The following is a 21045-nucleotide window of genomic DNA, read 5'->3' on the forward strand; positions in this document are numbered from 1 at the left end:
AGGAACGTGAAATTGTAACTTAAAAAGGAGCTTTAAAATGAACTTGCACCTCTTTGTATGACCAGCTTCTCTTCTCATGACGATAATTATGTGTAGCATTTTATACTGTAATTGTGAAAATGTGTCCTGTTTTACATAATTGTCAAACTTCAGTTTAAGCAGTTTAAGAGTGTAGGTACACATTTGAAGTATTTCTATTTTAAGAGAAAGAAAGAAATAGTGTTCTCTTTTCTCCACTACATTTATTTAACAGCAATAGTGACTAGAAATGAAACTGACAGGAGCTATTCTGCATAAGGAACACTTTTACTTTCAAAACTTTTTCTCCTAATACTTCTGAATGATGAACCTTTACTCGTATTCGTATAGTTTTTATAGTGTGTCATACTTGTACTTCAGTAAATGATTTGAAGACATTTTCCACCAGTGTCGGGGCTCTAGACACAGAACTTGCTGTTTCCTCTTTCCTTTGTTAACGTGGGACAGCGTCTCGTGAAACCATGTGCGTCTGTGGTTGTGAAGCTTCAGCTGATTTTGAGAGACCACAAGCATGCGATATTGCTGCACCTATGGGAAGTGAAGTCTAAGTCGGGGTTGTTTTGAACCACACATCCTCAACACTTGCTCACTGTTCCCTGATCTCCAGCTTTGATTGGCTGACAACCGGGTGGGTGGATCAGGAGAAAAGCAAACATTGCCACAGGCTTTGCCACTCTGTACCTGTCTGTTTGACTGCCTCCAGTTCTCTCTCGACTCAGGTCAGATACCCTCTCTCAAGCTTTCAGCCCATCCGCCTCGCCGCTTACTTTCTCCTCGCAGCCATGAGGACCACTGTGGTCGCTGTTGTCATGGTGATGTTGTGCGTGATGATGGTAGACGCAGACGTGAAGCCGCAGAGAGATTTCAACCTGCGGATGGTAAGTCACGCATCCATATTGGGTATTTTTTTTGTATTAATGTGTCTAAATCAGTTTCATTTGTTAAGTAAAAAAGGTTCTGCTGTCACTGTGTGTGTGACCTTGTGTGTGTCTGTGTGTGTCAGCTACGGTTATCCGGTTACTCGCCCTCAGCTGAAATTGTTATGATTAATAAATGTGTGACTCCTGTTCCTGGTTTCCTCCCACACGAGAGGTTGAGAGGGTCAGCTTGACATTTCCCATGCTAAACACATCATAAGAAATGTCCTCTTCATGTGTTTCCGGTGGCTGATTTGATACTGGATGTATCCCAGATCCCTGGTGTGATTGTTCCTTATGTGTGTGAGTGTGTGTATACGTGTGTGTGTGTGTGTGTGTGTGTGTTTGTGTGTGTGTGTGTGTGTGTGTGTGTGCGTGTGTGTGCGTGTGCGTGTATAGTTTGCAGGGAGATGGTACCGGGTGGGCCTGGCCTATGACTCTTCAAGCTTCACGCCCTTCAGAGACAAAGTGAAGGCCTCCATGGGCAGCGTCGCCGCACTGCCAAACGGCAATGTTAACCTCACGATGTGGGACGCCACGTGAGTCGGTGTGATTTTGGCATATACAGTACATGTGTATGTAAATGGATGGCCAAAAAGTGTGTGTTGGTCAAAGAAGAGAGGAAAATGAGGGCTGTTCATAAAAGATAAAGACGGTGTTTCCCCTGTGTGCTTCAGACCTTTTGGTTGTCAGAGAAAGGTGTACAACTATGAGAAGACCAGCGTACCTGGACAGTTCACCTACTTCAGCACACGTAAGTCTGCTCTCTTCTAATCTCAATCATCGCCCTGACAAGAGAGAAGAGAAAGGATTTGTTAGTAAGCTCTGTAACTTTGCTCAATTACAATGTAAATATGTGCCTAGTACTCAGTGAATGCCCACAGCAGTGGGACAACATTGATTTCTGGATCTGCAACCGTATTGCGCAAACAACTACAACAAGCACACAGATAAAAGCCACAGTGCCTAGGCATGACATGTGACATACATTTAAGTTTAGTGGTGTGTCTCTGTAACTTGAACAAATATGACCAAACATGACGCAAACCTTTCCCTGGGCTTATAAATCACACGTGTGTGGAAGTCGGCAGCCGTGCTTGTGTGCAGTGAGCCGCGAATGTTTACATGGACCGCCTGTTTACGAGAGAGAGGTGGTGGATATGCATGGAACACGTAAAAGGACCAGAGCTGCTGTGCAGCTGTATTACTGAGTCCCCAAAAAATGCTTTTATAATATAGACTGCAAGAAATGAAATAAAAGCAAAGCAGAAATATAATATTGTATTCTATTTATTTTACACACACAAAATTAAGTTGTTTTTTTATTTTACTTGTTATGATGCACTTGTGCACTTTGTATGCATGTTAATGTTGTTGTTGTTTTTGTTATCAATGTCTCCCTTTAAGAAAAAAATCTGTACTTTGAGATTTTCCTCATTTCTTTTTTACAGATAACACTAATTACAATTGTTGACTGTTTTTCATTCGTGTTATATCTGACATTGTAGACAGCTATTCACGTAACATTTTCTATATATTTAAAATCCATGCTCATCCTGATTTATTTATACTACATGTATTCATATTATATTTTTGTTTGTTATTTTTTTACTGTTGTCATACTGCAGGACATATACTGTATTATAATATACAAATATATTATGTTTTATTATATTTTCATTTATATACAGAATATTTTAATATGGTTGCCTTCGGTATACTACATCCAGTTGTATCTATTTCATTTATATATAACTGATTCTCTGTGGACATGTTCATCCCTAATCCCATGTCAATCATCCAAATTACAGGTTCAAATTATAGGCTTTTACCTTTCAGATTTTATTAAATATTCTACAAAGAGCGTTACAGTGTCACTCACGTGGATTTCAATTAATTATCGTATTTTTCTGGTTTAGTTACTATTTAATACTTTGTGTCTCTCACTTCTGTGTTGTGTTTTCTGTCAGGCCACAACATCGTGAAAGACATCACAGTGGTGGACACGAACTATACTGATTACGCCGTGGTTCTCAAAAACAAGGTTTTTAACAGAGAGTACACACAGGTTGCTCTTTACGGTGAGACACAGACTCATTTTTACATCACATCTCAGCATGTTAGCATGCAGAGGCAACACTCACTCTATGTTTTTTTCTTCTTGCTTGCAGGTCGCACTCAAACGGTCTCGAACGGTATAATTGCGAAGTTTAAAACCTTTGCCTTGTCCCAAGGTTTCCCCAGAGACTCGATTCTGACTCCACCTCCAGCAGGTAAAATAGAGGGAGCACATATGCACACACAGGTAATGTGGAGAGTTACATGACACTGAAGTGTCCTACATGTTTTCTGGCCAACAGAAAATTGCCCACCATTAAGATCTGGGCGTTAGGTGAGTCTTTTTTTACATTGGATTTTAAAATATTGACAAACAGGTGAGTTACTTATACATTCAGCTGTATACGTGACTTCACATCTTCAGTGTTAATGAGTATGTGTGTCTCCTTATAGGTTCTCTGCTGTACCTGAGATGATGGTGGCATGCATTTCCTGACGTGCTGCTTTTTGTTTGCCGGGTCACTTTTTCCCACAATTTATAGCTGATGAAATGTATTTGTCATTCTCTGTTATGTAGTGTTTTACATTATGTTCCATCATTCATAGTTAATTAAAACATATTTACCTCCAGGTTATTTAAATAACAAATTGTGTAATGTTCTCCACCTGAATGTAATCCGATGTGCTGTTTCACAGTGTTGACATTGTCAAATAAACCTTAACCTCCAGGCTGTGTGTGTGTGTGTGTGTGTGTGTGTGTGTGTGTGTGTGTGTGTGTGTGTGTGTGTGTGTGTGTGTGTGTGTGTGTGTGTGTGTGTGTGTGTGTGTGTGTGTGTGTGTGTGTGTGTGTGTGTGTGTGTGAGGGGGTGTTTAATTCACGGTTTGTGCTTCCATGTGAAGAGGTGTAGTTCACTTATGAACACCAGGGGGCAGATACTACACATGATTGCATATCAGTATGTTTCTACTGTAAACCAGAGTTTTCTAAACGAGCTACTTGTAAAGCTATCCATGTCACCTAATATCACACATATGACAATCAGGATACTGTGAGGAATCAGGTTCAAGCCGGTTCCCCCGGGGTCCTTTCAAAAGAGACACTGTGGCAGGCAGCAATCTGGTCTTTTTCCTAGTAATTATCAGCAGTTACATTCTGAAATGTATTGATCGGTTGTTTGTTTAAGCTTCAAATACTGAAGTCCAGGGATTCATTGCTGATTATATGGATTGCAAACACTCGGTCAAAAACACACAAAGTTGAACAAAAAAGACAATCTGAACTTCGCTCCTATAATTTTGTGTTTCAAAAAAATCCAAACATGCAGTGGGTCAGTTTGATCCCGAGGGGCTGACGGGATGCAGAGAGTTGTGAGCGTGGTGTTTCTGCTGGTTCTGGGGTCCACTTGGATCGTGCACACGGTCCCTGTGGCCCTCAAACCTTTTATCCACACACAGGAGAACGTCTTTGATCTGGCCCAGGTGAGTAGGCAGGAATACAGATTGTATTGTTTCATTCATAAATGAAATAAATTCAGTTGCCATATTCTTTGTCTCGCTTAATGCTTTGCTGTAGAGTAAATATGTCTGTGTCCCCTTCAGTTCATGGGGAAGTGGTATGAAGCAGCAGTGGTTTCTACTTGTCCTCACTACATGAAGCGCAAGAGGGAAGACCCCATCATCATTGCACTGGAGCTGCAACACGTGGCCTCTAATGGCAGCTTCACAATGACAGCCACGAGTTTGAGGTCAGTTTGACATGCATTCTAGGAGTTTAAGGGTGCTATCATTCAGTGTAACCAGTGTTGTGTTTGCATGTATGTTTGTCTGCATGTAGGAATGGCTTATGTAAGCAGACGTCCACAGATTATAGATTGACCAACAATCCGGGACAATTCTTCCATCATATTGCAAGTATGTTTTCTCAGGCTTTCCTCCTCACCCCATCCTTTAAAAAATAAAAAGATTTCACTATGTTTGGCCCATTCCTTTCACACCACATAAACGAGGTACTGCTAAACTGAATCTATAATGCACAGCATTGTGAACACTTTCCTTTCTACAGGGTTTGAGGCAGATGTTGATTCCTACGTGGTTCATTCCAACTATGAGGAGTACGCAATGATTCTTCTGCAGAGCGTAGAGAAACCATCAGGAAATAAAACCACCTCATTCAAGCTTTATAGTGAGTGACACTTGCATCTATGAAAGTGATTTATATTCAATATATGGATCAGTTTGTGTAATGGTAATTGTTTCTTCTCCAGGTCGAACTATGAGTGTGAGGGCTACTGTGCTGGAGGACTTCAAAACGCTGGTTAGACAAAATGGTGGGAGTGATGACGCTATCATCATGAATCAGAACAAAGGTGACATACTACTGACAGTTCCAGGTCGAACTAAAACCCTCCTCAAAGTTTGAAACATGAATTACATTTACTGCTGTGGGACGTTTTTGACAAACAAAGACACATATTGTCTCTATAAATTGTGATGCCTCACCATCGATGACTCCACTCTGTCTCCCTCCCCTCACATCCGCATCCTCGGAGTCATGTTTGACAGCAACCTCTCATTTGAACATCACATCAAACAAATCACCAGAACCTCCTTCTTCCACCTAAAAAACATTGCCCGTCTCCGCCCATCACTCTCCTCATCTGCTGCTGAAACTTTAATCCACGCCTTCATCACCTCCAGAATTGACTATTGTAATAGTATTCTTTATTGCACATCTTCTAAAAATCCTAAACAAACTCCAATACTGTACATCCAGAACTCTGCTGCTCGCCTGCTCACCCGCTCCCGTGATCACATCACCCCTGTTCTCCAGAGCCTTCACTGGCTCCCCGTCCCACAACGGATCCAATACAAAATCCTTCTCCTCACTCACAAAGTCCTCCATAATCAGGCCCCCTCCTACCTCACTGACCTGCTCCACCACCACACTCTATCCCGTCGGCTCCGCTCCTCTGATGCCGACCTCCTGTCCATCCCACATAGGACCAAGCACCGGACGTGGGGTGACAGAGCCTTCTCCATATCTGCCCCCTCCCTCTGGAACTCTCTCCCCAAAACTCATCCGAGACTGCACTGATCTTTTCCCTATTTGTTTTACCTGTAATTTTAGTTATTCTTATTTTTTTTAGCTTTTAGGATGTTATAATTATGTTATGTAAAGTGTCTATGAGTACCACGAAAAGTGCTATATAAATTAAATGCATTATCATTATTATTATTATTATTATTATTATTATTATTACTATTATCAAAGACAGTAACCCCTCTCTCCATCTTACTGTCTTCCCAGGTGTGTGTCTTCCAGGTGAGCAAGTGACACAGCCTGTCACTGCTCAGCCTCAGGTACGTGCTTTTACACAGAGGTGGAAAAGAAATCCGGTGCCACCTGTGGTTCCTGCACAAGAGGAGTACGCCGGTAATATTTGACCAGGTGAGGCCAAGCAACTCACTGTTTAAAGGTGCCTAATATGAGATTGGGAGCATTTTGATTGGCTCTCAACATGGTGACGCCTGAACTGGCTGCTCATCGGCACAAACTACGCCAAATGTCCTTGCGGAGCTAACTAGTTGTTTGCTGCTATATTAATGCTTTGTATTGTTTATGCACCTTGAAATGTAACATTACTGAAACAATGATGCATGTATTTTTGTTGTTGTCTCAATGTCACTGTAATTTCATCTTTTTTCTCTATTTTTCTTCATTTGTTGTAATAGAGACAGGAAATGAGGCGAGAGCAATGTTTTCAACAAGACTTCTAAATATCACATCCTCACACGCTCTAAAGCATGCAACTGTGATGAAAAACAATCATGACATATATTGTATTTCTGTACAGTTTTAGCATAATAACAAATGCTTGTTTACTGTTACAGGATGACAGATCATGTGGATTAACAGAAGAGGAGGACCATCACCCCTATGCTATTATATCACTATTGTATTTTATTGTCATACAAATAAAATGCGAATAAAGTGAAACCCATTCTGTATATCTTATACTGCAATGTTGTAAAATACCATTAATACATGTTTGTCTATGCCTTGTCAAAACATTAAATAAACAAAAGAAAGAGTGCAAAAAGCACAGGAATCTTATTATTGCTTATCAGGAACCATTAAGAATTTGAATTTCATCGTGATAAAAAAAATATTGATATCTTTTTGGGAGCAATATGAATTATTTAGATTGATTGGTTAAAGTTAACGTTCTTACTCTTTCTCTCTCGTTGTTGATTATCTATGTTTTAAGGATTCATGGAGTGAACTCGCTGTGGGTCCTTCTAATGCAAAAACGACAAATGCTCTTTGGATGAAAGCAATATCTGAGGCCGAGCAAGAGAATGCAATTCTTCTTGACGCTATAACTATATACCTAAATGTGGAAATGATTTGTCCATATAAAGTCATCCAACAGCATTATAAAATATGATGTGCTTACAGTATCTGAGAGAATTGTTCTTTCTTCCAAAAAAAATAAACGTGTATATATAACACATACATTATATGTGATACAATATCATGTTACTCAGTAGTTTCATGAATAGCAGGTATTGATTTATTGATTTTGCAAGAACTCTTGTCCAAGGTCCAATGTGTCAGCAGCAAGTCGGCGCACAAAGTGAGAGACAGAGAGCATAACTTTGCTCTTTCACTTGTTTGCTTTCTGCTTGTCTGTGGGAGTGAGTAACCTGCACACAACACAAAGGTCAATGCCCTTCCCCATTGGAAGGGTTGAAAGAGGTAAGAAACATTGAGGAGGAGACACTTTTCCTAGGATTCAGCGCTTCAGTCATCAGTCCTCACAGACGAGTGGATAGACTGATAGGATGCAGAAAGCAGTGGTTCTGGTTCCCCTGCTGGTCCTGGGATGGTCCTGGACCCTTCAGGGGGTCCCTGTTCTCCCAGAGCCTCTCTACCCTACGCAGGAGAACTTTGATCTGGCCCGGGTGAGTTCTGCAAACTTGCATGTGTTGTTGTGAACTCATACATTCAGTATAAAGAAGTAAAAGGCTCTCTTTTCCACCCTTTTCTGTTTTAGATTAATAACGTGTATTTCATATTTTTTGGGATTCGATCTTTCATCATCTGTCAGGCCAACCCTCTGTCCTAGAATATTACATTACCATTAATACATACATGTATTTTCTCCTGGATTAGTCCGTTTTTAAACAGTTTGAATTGCATTGTTGACGTCGTAACTTTAAACAAAAATAAATTCAACAAGATTACTTTGTTAGGTTTAGTGAAAAACACCATGGTTTGGCTTAAAATTACTACGCAATTGAAACTTAACTAAACTTAAATGCAACACAAGCATGTTATTCAAACCGGACACAAACAGCAGTCTCTTGGGCGATAGCCCCGAGCACCCTGAGCTCAGCGCACTCATTTTAAGCTAATTTGTAATACGTCAAAAGCAAATGTAAACCACAACAAAATATGTTTGCCTCAAAACATAAATCACAATGCAATTTGTTTTTAGCAGACAGGGCAGTGGAACTTTTTATATTAATGACCTAAAAATTAAGAATAGAAAATCAAAACTGAAACGACCATTTCAGTTACATAGAGGAAAAGTCAAGTACAAGTTCATTAAGCCCACATGAGTAAGTGTTACATCATCTGTGTGAAGGGAGATTTTGTGTACTGAAGTTTAATTTTATTGTGAGATGTATTCTAATGAGCTTTATGTCTATAGTAAAATATGTTACTTTTATTGCATCTTTTATTTCACTTTCAGTTTTTTCTTTAAATTAAGTGAGTTAAAAACAAATGTCAGTCCCCATTGCAATTGTAGTTTGTATGTGTATTATTACTCATTAACACATGACGGTACCTTTTTCTAACAGATTTTGGGAACATGGTATGATGTTGCTATGGCAAGCACATGTCCCAATATCCAACTTAGAAAGGGAGATGCAGCCATTGGTAAACTAGTTCTGCAGACCAGCGCCACTGAAGGCAAACTCAAGGCGACTCAACAAATGCTGAGGTTTGTAGGAAGTGCATGCATGTCACATTTACACACACGTACACACAAACACACGCGTACACACCAACAGACTAATGTAAACCATTTTTTTTTCACTGTTTGAATCTTGTCCTTAAAACATTTTAGGAAATGTGTTTCCTAAATGAGATATCGAGGAAAAAAAATTAATGTGTAATTACTGAATACATATATTGGGTAACTCATACTGAACACAGATTGGCTAATCCTGGCAGTGTTTTGGTCCGACAATATCTCAGTACAGTATCCAAAGTGCAAAATCCAATGGTGGAAATTAACTTAAGTAAAGTTTTGGGGTACTTCTACTTTATATTCTCTGCCACTATTTCTCTATTACATTTCAAGTGGTAATATTGAACTTCACTGTTTTTATTAGTCAGTTTCACATATCTAAGTATATTAAGTATTTTTAAGTATATTTACAAATAAACGATGATGAATTATTACAGATCAGGCTAATGGATAGTATGTAACATGGTTCAGATTAGCCCCACAACATTGGTGATACTTACACATTAATGCAGTATAATTATTAGCGATGATTTAGATATTATTCTGGAATGGGCCATTCTGCATACTGAGTACTTTTACTTCTGGTACTAATGTAATGCAGAACCTTTACATGCAACAGAGAGTTTTTAACATTGTGGTATTGCTACTTTTACTGAACTCAAAGTTCTGACTAATCTTCCATCATTGGTAACATTTAAAGGTGACAGGGCCTACTGTGTATTATAGACACATCCAATATATGAAATACATAGCACGTCTTATATGTTGTATGTGTGCAGAGAAGGAGCATGCAAGGAGATCAATGTGGACTATGAGTTGACCACCACACCAGGACGGTTCACCTACCATCTTCAAAGTACGTCTCCATCTGTTTAGCCCTGCAGTGACACAGCTCCCTGTTCAGTTACTTTTGTCCATGAAGTTTATACAGGTATAATGATCTCCTCTGTCCTTTCCACAGAGTGGGACGCAGACGTGGACGCCTACGTGGTACACACAAACTACGATGAGTATGCGATAGTGATGATGAGCAAAGTGAAAACATCTGGCGAGAAGACCATCTCCGTAAAGCTTTACAGTGAGTGGACACTCTCACTCTAACATCTCAAGTATTCGATTACGCCTCATGTATGTTAAGATAGACCATCTTCTTGGGCATGAATAAATTTTAATCAAACCATTTACATCATGTTAAAGTTTTCGCTTCTGCTTCATCTGAATTCCTCTTCCTCTTCAGGTCGAACTAAGGCTGTGAGAGACACTGTGCTGGATGACTTCAAAACACTGGTCGGAGAACATGGAATGACCGAGGACAATGTTGTTATTAGGCAGGATAAAGGTACAACACAGATTATCACATTTACTGTACTTGCACAGACCGTTCATTATGATTAGATATTTGAATGAGAGATGACGATATCTGGTGGGAGATTTTACCGTCACTGTGCATGAAACAGGAAATTTATTTTTGCAGCATACAAATATAAAACATAAGCGCAATAAAACAAACATTGTTTGTCTGTAAGGGTGTCTATGATGTGTTTTAATTTAAAATCTTCGCAGGAGACTGTGTTCTTGGAGAGTTTGTAGCAGCGACGTCAACTCAGCCTGAGCCTCAGGTACTCGAACGATTGTACAGAATTCAGAGCAAACTATGATTGAGGGATCAAGTAAAAGTATATATATTTGTTCGCACCAGAATGTACACATTCTGCAAGTAATAAATAAAAGGGCTCATTGTAAAAAAGGTCCCTTTCAGAGTGCCTCAATGTGGACAGTGCATTTCATGTTGTTACATCTATAATGTTACTATTCTAATTAAATCCTACAACAACTATAATGTAGTTCTGAGTTGTGTAGCTGTCTCAAAGGATTTTAAAAACACATTTAAGTGAAATATTTGGGGTTCAGGTGTCTTTGTATCTCTAACTGAGTCTGTTGGTAATACAGCGGATGAAGAGAAACCTGGTGCCTTCTTTGGTGACCGAAGACGATGAGGGTTCTGGTGACCCTGCAGTTCTTTTCAATGGAACCGGTAAGTGGTCCACTTTCATAGCATAGCACAGTCATGAAAATGTATGTATGTATGTATGTTGAATGTAAGATGTAAGATCCTGATTCTGATTCTCCAAATAATGGCTGTCTATCCTTCCTCGTGCTATTTCTCTCCCAGAGTCCTGTAACACAGCACCAGAAACAGGACCATGTTTTGGGATGCACCAGCGTTACTACTACAACTCCTCCTCAATGAGCTGTCAACTCTTCAAGTACGGAGGGTGTTTGGGCAACCAGAACAACTTTGAAAACGAGAGAGAGTGTCTGCAGAGATGTCGCACTGAGGGTGAGGAATGAAATACGAAAAACAACATCCGCATATGGGAGGATTATACAATACATGCAGCATCAATATGTTGCACAACATCAGTTTATTCTGTGTCAGTGCACAGTTGTTGTTTTTTACATTTGATCATTTTTCCCCTCAGCTGTGAAATGATAAAAGATGTCTCTTTGAATACATGGAAATATGTTTTGTCTCCCAAGCTGTGTGCCGTCTGCCCATGGTGGCCCAACCCTGCACAGGCCAGCCACCCATCTGGGCCTTCGACTCCACCGTCGGTCTGTGCGTGCCCTACAAACAAGGCTTCTGCCAGGGCAATGCCAACAAGTTCTACAGAAAAGCAGAGTGTGACGAGTACTGCGGGGTACAGAATGATGGTGAGTTCATGAAGGAAATATAAAACCCACAAACAATACACACTATATCTCCACTAGCACATGATTAAAAACATGTTGTGTATTTTGTATCATTTCCAGAGGGAGAACTTCTGAAGGCAAACTGAGCTGAGGAAACATTGCTGCTCAGCTGAACTTATCATACAGCGATGCAACTTGAGGCAGCATCACAAAAGGCGCACATTAGAGAAACATGATTTTGTCTCAGCACTTACAGAATATGTGACGTTATATCACAACAGATCACAAATAAAACAAGTCATAACTCACTGGCTGGTGTTTCTTCTTTGTTACTGTTATTAGCCCATTTGTTTCTGCTAATGCAGTTGCTTCCTGGCAACCCTAAATAGACACAAAAATGATGCAAAAACCTGGACATGCTCCCTTTCAGTTTCTCTACAAGCTATCAGTTGTATCATCACATATAAGTAGACTATTGTACAGCCGTGACATCACATGTTTTTAGCAAGGATAAATGGAAGGTCATTAAAGTTATTTCAGATATTGACAACAAACTGATACCATGCTCTGACCATGAGTAGACAAGGTTACTCCTATAGTTCATATTAAAACTACTGGTTTAAATATCTACATCAGAATAAAAGAGAGGGGGCCTAAGTGATATATGTGGTGATATATATATATATATATATATATATATATATATATATATATATATAAAAATTACTAAAATAACATTACTCCCCTATTTGGATATAATTCCTTCCTATTTATTTGTTTGTGCTTAGTAAAAATGTACTTGCGAAGGAGACATTTGTATTTCAGTTTGGTTTGTTTCATAAAATATGAACGATCTTGCAGTGTTTGTGGAATACATGGTATACTTGTTTTAATTGCATGCGTTCTTTAAATCAACAGGGAATAGCAGGCGTGTTCTTTCAAGCCACATGTCTGTTTTAATACTGTAACATTTCTGCAGGATGGTATTGTTGTTTTCAGATCAAGACTGTTTCAAAATTACATTTTGTATTAAACAGAATGGTATAATTTTTATTATTTTTGTTTAGTTATTCTTTTCGGGTTATGTGGGGCAAAAAACTAAATATGTGAAAGAAAACTAGTGTGCTCCGTGTTCATCGTCCAGGCCTCGGCACTTCTAGCCTGCGTGACAGCGTCCAATGAAAACAAGAATGATATGGACTTTGTTGCCCTCAGTGAGAAATTACAGGCAGCTTTACCTACATCGTGTTTACGGCTCCCGATAAACTCCATCCAACAGATTTCTGACAGTGTTGTCATCGATGTTTGCTGCTCGAGTATGACACGTTTCGGTAGTCATTGTCTGTAAATCCTTGAGAATAAATCCTAGTTTGCGCTCAATGTGAGAGCGAGATTTTCCTGTGCTCCCTCGCGCAGGGCGAAAAACACACGTTTGACTGTTGCCCACAAACTCAACAGATGTACGTAGCTAGCGTTAAGGTAACGGAACTGTAGTCTACCTGACGATAGCTGGTAAACTGGGAGAAAGTAGCACATGGTGAGTCCATTTGTATCGATAACGTTTCATTCGCGTAATTCAATAGGAATTCGCTTGTCAACACAATAACAAATAAAGTCGACTGTGTGTTGTTGAGCAACTGAGGCTCGAGCTAGTCAGTCACGAGCTAACCAGAACAATTCCCTGGCCAAACTAACCTAGCGCCATTGTCTTTGCGCTTACAATCAGAAACAGACCGAGCAAGTCGGAGGTCCGCACGCGCAACATGTGTCGGCACTCGACTGGCGTGATTTGTTTGTGTCGGACGAGCTCATGTTTGCTAACACGTAGCATGAAATCAAGCACTCGGGAAGTAGTATGTGTTGTGTTACCGCTAGGTGGGGCTAGAGGATCATTTACACAACACAATCTGCTTCTTCTCTTCCTCCATCCCCTGAGAGAAGGTGCTTCTACCCTTAATATTCCCCTCATAGTGCTGCATCAAAGCCACATTTAGCGTTAGGCCGGTAAAAGGTAATGCTGTAAGACACATGGATGTATCTTACGGACCCTGTTCTCTCTATTTGACTCATTTCAACAATTGTCCAAGTTAGTATTTCAACTACATTCCTAAAATTCTTAGTCATAGATAAGTATATTCTGTTGGTGCCAGACAGGCTGGTGTGAGTACTTATGAATGTTCTCATGTAATGTTGTCAAATGAATTGGCTTTTTAATGCGCTGTATCAAAGTGTTATGACATTAAACCTTCTTTTTTGAAATATACATATTTCAACACTTGATCACCAATGCCCAATCTATTGCCATTGTTAACATGTAAGTGTTATGTTATATATATATGTTTGATTCTTCAGACGGCTGTCGCTACGTTTTCACGAAATCTTCCAAAGAATGAAGAAATGAAGAAAAAACTAATTATTTATTTGATCAGAGGCTTTAAACAGAAATATTCTTATGATTCAACGGGTTAAATAAGCCTGCAGGCATTCAGACTGGGAGATAGAACCACACAACAGGCCTAAAAAAAACATCCTCAGCCTGAAATCAAGTCTCTTACCCAGCTGGTATCTTGCCCTTTCTCAGTCTGCTGCTTACCCTTTGGACAAAGTTGTGTGTAGGTTATTGTATCCTGGCCAACCGGCTCAGAGCATTTGCTTTACATTCATGGTGCATAAATACAGATTTTCTTTCCTTTCAATATATTCCTTTCAATATATTTGACCAAATGTGGTGGTCTTATTCATATCAGTGTTGTTTTGTGTGCCTTCCTCAACAGAGTGACAGCAGCACACCATCCTGTGGACAGAAATGAACCATATGACTCCAGGGGCAGTGGGTATGTATCACAGTTTTAAATGGGGGTTAAATGTAGCGTTTACTTAACTATGAAACCCCAGGTCTTTTTATAGATTACATTTAAAGTTCCAACAAACAAACTGTTTTCTAAAGTATAAATGTGTTGCCACTGTGTAGTTACTAACTTTGACTCATCTCAGTAACTATATATACACGTTTATTAGCAACATTAGTTCGCTTAACACAGCGAGCTCTTGGGGTGTCTAATGATATCAGCATCATCACATTTCCCTGTAGAGTCTGTAGGTATGTGCCAGTCCACATTTGGAGAAGTTGTAGTCAATTCTGGAGAGGTAATTAACATGCAAACACTGCTTTAACAAGCATCAAATTCTGCCAGTGCTTGTACTCTCTTCACTTTCAAGATTATGTCTTAGCACCTGTTGAAAGGTTTTTTCCAGCTCCTACTACATAATACAAAAGGAGAGAAGTACGTATAGAAGAATGTTGTGGCATCCTTCCAGTGGAGTTGAGCCACATGCACAACCTCTGCCAAGTCACACTGAAGCTGTTCTGGTGGCTGTAGGGACACCAAATGCCCCATTTAGACACTTGATCCTTGTGTTTCTTTTATTTTGGCAGCTGCCTGGCAACAGGAACTTCAACCTGCCTGTAGATTTAATCTCTATCTCATTTTACTGACATTGAAGTGAAATGTGTATTGTTTTGTAAGAATGGGAGTTTAGGATAGTGTATTATTACCTTAAAAGCCACTTGGTTTAAATCCAGTGTTTTCTCATATTTCAAATGATCTTGTGCTAAAGAAAATAAAGAAAAACAGTCACCCTCCCGAAGGTGAATGAGTGCATGTACTGTATGTGTGTCCGTGTATTTGTATATGGTGATGATGGAGGTTATTATGTTGCAATGAATGGGGAGTCTCCAACTCTGTCATTCATCCCCCAGCCAAAACTCTAAAGAAGCTGCATGCTCCACATTCCCCTCCTCTCCTCACCTCTCCTCACAAACAGTGACACTGAAGTGGGTTGTGCTGTTTGTGTGAGTCCCTGTGCACGTACGCGTGTTCGTCAGTGGGATGAATGGACTGGAGTGGGGTGTATAATCGGAGAACCACGGAGAAAAGCAAAGGAAACTCTGTAGCTATTCAAATTCTTGAAATTAAAGGACCTTTCAGAGGACCATTGCAGTGTTTTTGCATGTCCCATTTGCTACATATCCAGTCTTCTATGCTGTTGGCTGTTCTCCATAGCGTTCTGTGATGTTGCTGTCAAAGTTGTGGCCCCATGGTGAGATACTGAAGAGTAGGTTGATTTTAAAAGCCAGTTCTGTATTGCCATGCAAAAGCTAAGTATATTTTACAAAAAGAAAAGCAGATATTACAGCCATTAAGATGAGTTGAAAAGCAACTTCTTCGAACTGGAAATAGATTTTTATATCAAGAGGAAACTATTTGAAAAAGCAGGTATTATCTGGAAGATGGGAAATGCATTGACACAAATCAGAAACTAATACACATTTTTAAAAGTGACTGGTACTAATGTAGAGAATGCATGATGTGCACTTAATTGGCCATAACATGCAACAAGTAAAGTTTTTTAAAGTGCCTTGACCCAGTGACAGTAGAAAGTATTCTGGTTTTGGCAAAGAGGAGACTATTTATCAAATCACTGTGTGTTTTTACATTGAGACACAAAAAAACAGTCAATCTAACCAGGGAGGAGGCCAATGAGGTCTGTACATAATGAGCATGGGAGTGAAATAGAATTGGCAAATCAAAGAGAAGCATAGTCACTGAAATAACAAGTTGAAGTAGAGAGGGTGCAGCTATAAGACAAATGTAGAAGATATATTCTCAGGCAGGTAAAGTTAATGTTTAAGAGGCAACATGAAAGAGACTGAAAATGTCAAGCCAGGAGAGGCAGTAAAGAAAGAGGCCAACACAGAGAGAGGGAGAGCTCTTTTGGTCTACTTTCCCAGGCTATGCATCAGGAAGGTTGTATTTTTTACACCATGACCACCACATAGCCCTTTCCTGGGGAAATCCGAGACAAAATCGAGAGAGGCTGCTGCAGGGAGGGAGAGGAGAACAGGAAAACTAGCCCTGGGAAGAGGGAGGGGGCAGGTATGGTAAAGCCCACACAGCATGAGCGACAGAGAAAGAGCTGGAGCTTTTGGGAAGTCTAAGTGGAACACATGCACAGGCAGATAGACACAAAACGTGGAAGCATGCTTACATCTCCTCTTGTTTCTGGGCTCTTTTACTCACCATGGCTTTCCAAAAAATTTGCCCCGAGAGTCTTCTCTAGAGTATTTCGGCTGCCGATTCAACTGGAATGCAGAGCTAATGCCCGGTTCCTCTACTATCCAACCAGCCTCAGCTGTTAATCCAATGTTATGGCTGCTCTGCTATGCCTGTTAAAGAAATAATATTTGACATTATGACTACTCAGTTAAATAACAATATTTCTAGTGTATCACATTACCTGTAAGCTAAGATTTAGCTTGGACACAAAACAAGTTATGTCAAGACAAAGTTTGACTTTTTATTAACATGACCAGTAATTATGAGCAAGGGCAAATCAGTATTGCGTTTTTTCTGGAACCAAACTTTTATTTACAAGGTAATAGCCATTATATATATATTTCAAACCCCCAAAATACTTTCAAGGCTCATAGGTTTGATTTCTTGACAGGTTGATAGAGGTCAAAGGTCACCGTGAAACCCCACCTCATCTATGCGTGTGTGTGGTGTGATCCCCCCAGGTCTTGACCCTGCCGTGCTGAGAGACCAACTCTTCGAGCTATGGAACCGGAAAGATCTGCAGACGGTGAGGGTCACTTTCAGAGCGTGTGCCAATTCCACACTAGCAATTTTGAGTGTGTGTGTTTTGACAAAGGTAGAAAGATGGAGTCTGTGTGTGTCAGAGAGAGAGAGAGAGAGAGAGAGAGAGATCTGGTGTGTGTGTACACGTTAATGAGGAAACCAGAGTGTCTGTCAGTATGAGGAAGGAATTTGCGTTGCACTGAATGAACTTGAGATCTGTGTGAGGAGGATATTGAGTGGATGACATCTGTTTTGCAAATTAAGACGGAGCGCAAGCCATTCTCACACAGATATTATTTTCTTGTGTCGGAAGTTTCTAATGCCAGAGTGTGCATTCTTTACAAGCCTCTGCGTCTGTTGGGCGCAGCGAGGGAAGTGAGCCGTTTGTCTTCACCGGCTCCTGTGTTTCGGCTATTCATTTATTCATTTTATCAACAACTTGGACTCATGTACTATTCACATTTATAGAAACAGGTTTACTGCACAGTTGGTTCTTCATGAATAGGTCACTCTGAGACAATTTTTCACAAAAATGTTCTTTTAAAAATTCACAATTCTTACACACACTTTTATATTTAAATAATGGCGAAGAAGTTGTTTTAGTTCCAAACTAAAACAACTTTGTTTTGCACACAAATGAAGGAGACCATCTTGAATGACATTGTGTTTAATTGTCAATTAATACCGTGTGGCTGAAATATGAATGATGCTCAGGGTTCAGATTGAAATACATCCACCTAAAATCAAGATTAAAAAGACGATTATGCTGTGACATTTTATACATTTACCTTTCCCTTCTCGTACATTTTGGCTTTAATTCACACTACTACCTTCCCTTTCTCCCCCCATAGCTACATTTGGCAGCCATCCAGGGATTTTCAAAGCTGTCTGAGCCTCTGGAGGCTTTGCTAACAATCCTGGAGGGCTGTCCAGGAAAACAGAAGGGTCGGAGCCACACCCTCGGCCTTCACATCCTCATGGAATTCCAAACATGGATGAAGGAACATCCTCAGGTAAACAAGAATTATCAACCAAACCTTTTGAAACTAAAGAAATGAACCGCAGAGTTGCAGTTCCATCAGTGTCAAAGCTGCATTTCTAGACACATCAGCCCTTGTACAGTACAAGTCCAACCGGCTTCAGCAGTTTAGTACACATGCCGAAAAAATGTTTTCACACGTGTGCCACCTGCAGACAATTATTGTTACAGGTATCTTTTTTAATGAGTAATTTGTATAACCACATCCTCATACAACAGCAACATTAGATCCAATAGTTCCTAAGTTGTCTCATGAGGGACTTTGTTCCAGAATTCTGTCAGCAACAAGTATTGCTTTATGTTAGGCTCTTCTTTCTATTCTCTAGTTTCTTTTAGATATATATATATATATATATTTTATTTTTTTTGTTTTGTTTTAATATATATCTACGTATATATTTTTTTCTTTTATTTATTAATATATTATTATTTTCAGGTGACTCTGAGCTTACTCCTAGAACACCAAGCACTTCAGCAGCGAGCTCTGAGCTTAATGACAGATACCCAGCCCAGCTTTGTAGACAATCTCATTCACATCTACCAACTCAATTCCCTGGATCCAGCCATTCTCCGATCGAACATTATGAAGCTGCAGGCTCTCCACTGCTACAAAGAGGTGAGTCCCCCTTTTGATGTTAACATTATTAAACATGCCAGAAAGATTTCAGACGAAAACATTCGTCTCTGCACTGATTTATAATTTATGTTTTTCACAGGCAGCAGTGCTCAGCATAAAGCTGAAGTTACAGAAAGAACTGAATATGGTGGAGGTGAGATCAAATATTTCCTGCAGACATGTCTGTGCAGCCTTAATTCACAGCTAGTGAATAAATAAGCATACTTAAGAAATGTGAGGTCCGAACTTTTCAAAATGGAATCTCTAACAAGTTTCCATCTTCAATTTTCTTCTGCAGATGTGTGTACCACTAATCTTGCAAAATAAGTTGGCCATGGCAGAGGCCTTCGTCACGGGCCACAATGATCTAGAACAACAACTGGTCACACTGCTAGACTCGTGGTGCCACCCCTACTTCAGTGAGGAAGAGATATACAAGTATGGATCATGTGTTGGAACCTATGGGAACCTGCAGTATGCATGTCAGCATCAGTGTATGAACTCATGGTTGTGTCTGTACTCCACAGGCGGTTCCCTCACTTCTCTGTAACCAAACAGGGCATGAGCCAGATTCAGCCCAAAATGCTCACCAAACATGTCTTCAGACTCATGGAGAAATTCCACATAGACCAAGGTGTGTGACTGGGCGCGGGTGGAGTGGTTCATTTGTGGGTGTACACCTCGGGCAGAAATAATTGTGATCTTGTCTTTCTGACTCAGGTCTGTGTCCCAATGCTCTGCACAAGAGGAGATTGGACTCTTTACGTTTCCTCATGTACAAGAGGTTTGTGGAGGCAAGTGATGAAGCAGGCTTCTTATTTTAGCATCATATTATATATCAGGTAATCAAGCAGGCTTATAGTCAGGGATATGCATTTTTAGCTAGTACAAATTAATGACGAGGACACGCATCCTTTGTTGTTTTCTGTCCATATATACACTTTATTGCTTCCTACAGTTGAAAGAAAATTTGTAAATTTAGGTTTCTTTTTCTTATACTACACCTATATGTCTTTTTTATTTGATTTTAAGATTGTACTCTGAACTTTAAAAGCAGTGCATGATCTGTCAGACTAGTTCTTGTGAGGAATGTCTGGGATAATACAAAATGTGAGGTGAGTTTGATATGCATTGAAGAAAGAGAAAACATTCTCAGAAATAAATCGCAGGGTTAATTCAAGCCTAGCTGGTTCATATAGAGTGCTATGAAAGTTATTTAACCACAAAATCATTACAAAATTAGATAAGCTGTATTTCAATATTTATACAGTGAGAAATGCAGTTATTTATTTGTATTAGGTCTATACAGTTTCATTAAATATGAAAAGGAAAGAAAAAGAATGGGCAACCTTTTTGTCTGAGAAGTATTTATTCACAATGTTATGTTTTTCTACTCAGATCTCGTGTTGCTGTTTTAATACTCATGTCAACTTGAATCACTAATCAAAAGTCATTTTTTCTCCGGTTTTAGCCAATAAAAGCTGGTAACAGATTTCAGTGGAAACTCAAGTGATTTTACCGTGTGACTGTTTCTAAAAACATGAGCAGATGGAGGCATTCAAGGTTTTCGTACGTTTGTGGTTGACAAATAGAACAAATACAATGTAGTATTAAGTATTTATTTAACTAACTTTATCAGTAAATACATTTTACAGGCACTTAACAAGAGTTTGCTGTAATCAACAATTATTTGATGAATAAAGTCTCACTGTCAGACGTGTTGAGCAAGGACTTGTTTGTAAATGTGTGGTTATTTCAACAATGTCACATTATGGAAAAGACAATATTGGAGTCAGATTTCCCAGTTATATAATTAAGTAGTGATACCCATTGTGTACTCGTTATTTATTTGTGTTTTGTACTTTATTTTAGAAAAGCATGACCGATGAGAACTGGAGTGACCACGTACAGGTATGTGTTGTACTGTATGTGTGTACTGTACTGTATATAAGTGTACAGAAAATATTTAGGATGTGTTCTATGTGACTTCTTTAAGTGAATG

The 21045-nt window shown here is 39.5% G+C and overlaps 4 protein-coding genes across 7 annotated transcripts in view; all 4 read left to right on the top strand.

The window, feature by feature from the left end:
* The first annotated feature begins 649 nt into the window (after positions 1 to 649).
* ptgdsa (prostaglandin D2 synthase a) lies at positions 650 to 3743 on the top strand. 3 transcript variants are annotated; one of them, XM_034546424.1, is made up of 7 exons: positions 650 to 917; positions 1356 to 1495; positions 1634 to 1710; positions 2927 to 3037; positions 3128 to 3229; positions 3317 to 3348; positions 3468 to 3743. In XM_034546424.1, the coding sequence occupies exons 1-6, from the start codon at positions 822 to 824 to the stop codon at positions 3346 to 3348; spliced, it is 558 nt and encodes a 185-aa protein (XP_034402315.1). In that variant the 5' UTR covers positions 650 to 821; the 3' UTR covers positions 3468 to 3743. The 3 variants fall into 3 exon arrangements, with proteins under 3 accessions (XP_034402315.1, XP_034402316.1, XP_034402314.1); XM_034546425.1 differs by having other exon boundaries at positions 3317 to 3743; XM_034546423.1 differs by having other exon boundaries at positions 3128 to 3743.
* A 627-nt stretch (positions 3744 to 4370) lies between these two features.
* On the top strand, positions 4371 to 7025 carry LOC117740195 (protein AMBP-like). The gene is made up of 7 exons (XM_034546422.1): positions 4371 to 4493; positions 4614 to 4759; positions 4849 to 4925; positions 5077 to 5196; positions 5279 to 5380; positions 6322 to 6462; positions 6906 to 7025. Exons 1-6 carry the CDS (start codon positions 4371 to 4373, stop codon positions 6456 to 6458), a joined length of 705 nt encoding a protein of 234 aa, XP_034402313.1. The 3' UTR covers positions 6459 to 6462; positions 6906 to 7025.
* Positions 7026 to 7859: 834 nt separating this feature from the next.
* Positions 7860 to 11895, top strand: LOC117740601 (protein AMBP-like). The gene is made up of 10 exons (XM_034547093.1): positions 7860 to 7979; positions 8883 to 9025; positions 9835 to 9911; positions 10017 to 10133; positions 10293 to 10394; positions 10619 to 10674; positions 11006 to 11090; positions 11229 to 11396; positions 11597 to 11770; positions 11870 to 11895. Exons 1-10 carry the CDS (start codon positions 7860 to 7862, stop codon positions 11893 to 11895), a joined length of 1068 nt encoding a protein of 355 aa, XP_034402984.1.
* Positions 11896 to 13154: 1259 nt separating this feature from the next.
* The window catches only part of exd3 (exonuclease 3'-5' domain containing 3), a 36120-nt gene continuing 28229 nt past the window's right edge, over positions 13155 to 21045 (top strand). The window contains exons 1-10 of one of the 2 annotated variants that reach the window (XM_034547188.1): positions 13155 to 13286; positions 14524 to 14583; positions 17328 to 17392; positions 18240 to 18401; positions 18864 to 19043; positions 19144 to 19197; positions 19342 to 19481; positions 19571 to 19677; positions 19764 to 19837; positions 20916 to 20954. In XM_034547188.1, the coding sequence (XP_034403079.1) occupies positions 14556 to 14583; positions 17328 to 17392; positions 18240 to 18401; positions 18864 to 19043; positions 19144 to 19197; positions 19342 to 19481; positions 19571 to 19677; positions 19764 to 19837; positions 20916 to 20954 (849 nt within the window). In that variant the 5' untranslated portion in view covers positions 13155 to 13286; positions 14524 to 14555. The remainder of the gene's footprint in view (positions 13287 to 14523; positions 14584 to 17327; positions 17393 to 18239; positions 18402 to 18863; positions 19044 to 19143; positions 19198 to 19341; positions 19482 to 19570; positions 19678 to 19763; positions 19838 to 20915; positions 20955 to 21045) is intronic. The other variant, XM_034547189.1, reaches the window with a different exon arrangement.

The sequence above is a fragment of the Cyclopterus lumpus genome, chromosome 12 (genome assembly GCF_009769545.1).
Source record: "Cyclopterus lumpus isolate fCycLum1 chromosome 12, fCycLum1.pri, whole genome shotgun sequence".
NCBI classification, from domain to species: domain Eukaryota; kingdom Metazoa; phylum Chordata; class Actinopteri; order Perciformes; family Cyclopteridae; genus Cyclopterus; species Cyclopterus lumpus.

What these genes read in the sequence shown, in the direction of transcription:
- ptgdsa (XM_034546423.1), top strand. Translation starts at nt 822, where the DNA reads ATGAGGACCACTGTGGTCGCTGTTGTCATGGTGATGTTGTGCGTGATG. An exon ending in GTTCACCTACTTCAGCACAC is followed by an intron (nt 1,711 to 2,926) that starts GTAAGTCTGCTC and finishes GTTTTCTGTCAG; the next exon opens with GCCACAACATCGTGAAAGAC. An exon ending in CACACAGGTTGCTCTTTACG is followed by an intron (nt 3,038 to 3,127) that starts GTGAGACACAGA and finishes TCTTGCTTGCAG; the next exon opens with GTCGCACTCAAACGGTCTCG.
- LOC117740195 (XM_034546422.1), top strand. Translation starts at nt 4,371, where the DNA reads ATGCAGAGAGTTGTGAGCGTGGTGTTTCTGCTGGTTCTGGGGTCCACT. An exon ending in ATGACAGCCACGAGTTTGAG is followed by an intron (nt 4,760 to 4,848) that starts GTCAGTTTGACA and finishes GTCTGCATGTAG; the next exon opens with GAATGGCTTATGTAAGCAGA. An exon ending in ATTCTTCCATCATATTGCAA is followed by an intron (nt 4,926 to 5,076) that starts GTATGTTTTCTC and finishes TCCTTTCTACAG; the next exon opens with GGTTTGAGGCAGATGTTGAT.
- LOC117740601 (XM_034547093.1), top strand. Translation starts at nt 7,860, where the DNA reads ATGCAGAAAGCAGTGGTTCTGGTTCCCCTGCTGGTCCTGGGATGGTCC. An exon ending in GCGACTCAACAAATGCTGAG is followed by an intron (nt 9,026 to 9,834) that starts GTTTGTAGGAAG and finishes GTATGTGTGCAG; the next exon opens with AGAAGGAGCATGCAAGGAGA. An exon ending in CTGCGGGGTACAGAATGATG is followed by an intron (nt 11,771 to 11,869) that starts GTGAGTTCATGA and finishes TATCATTTCCAG; the next exon opens with AGGGAGAACTTCTGAAGGCA.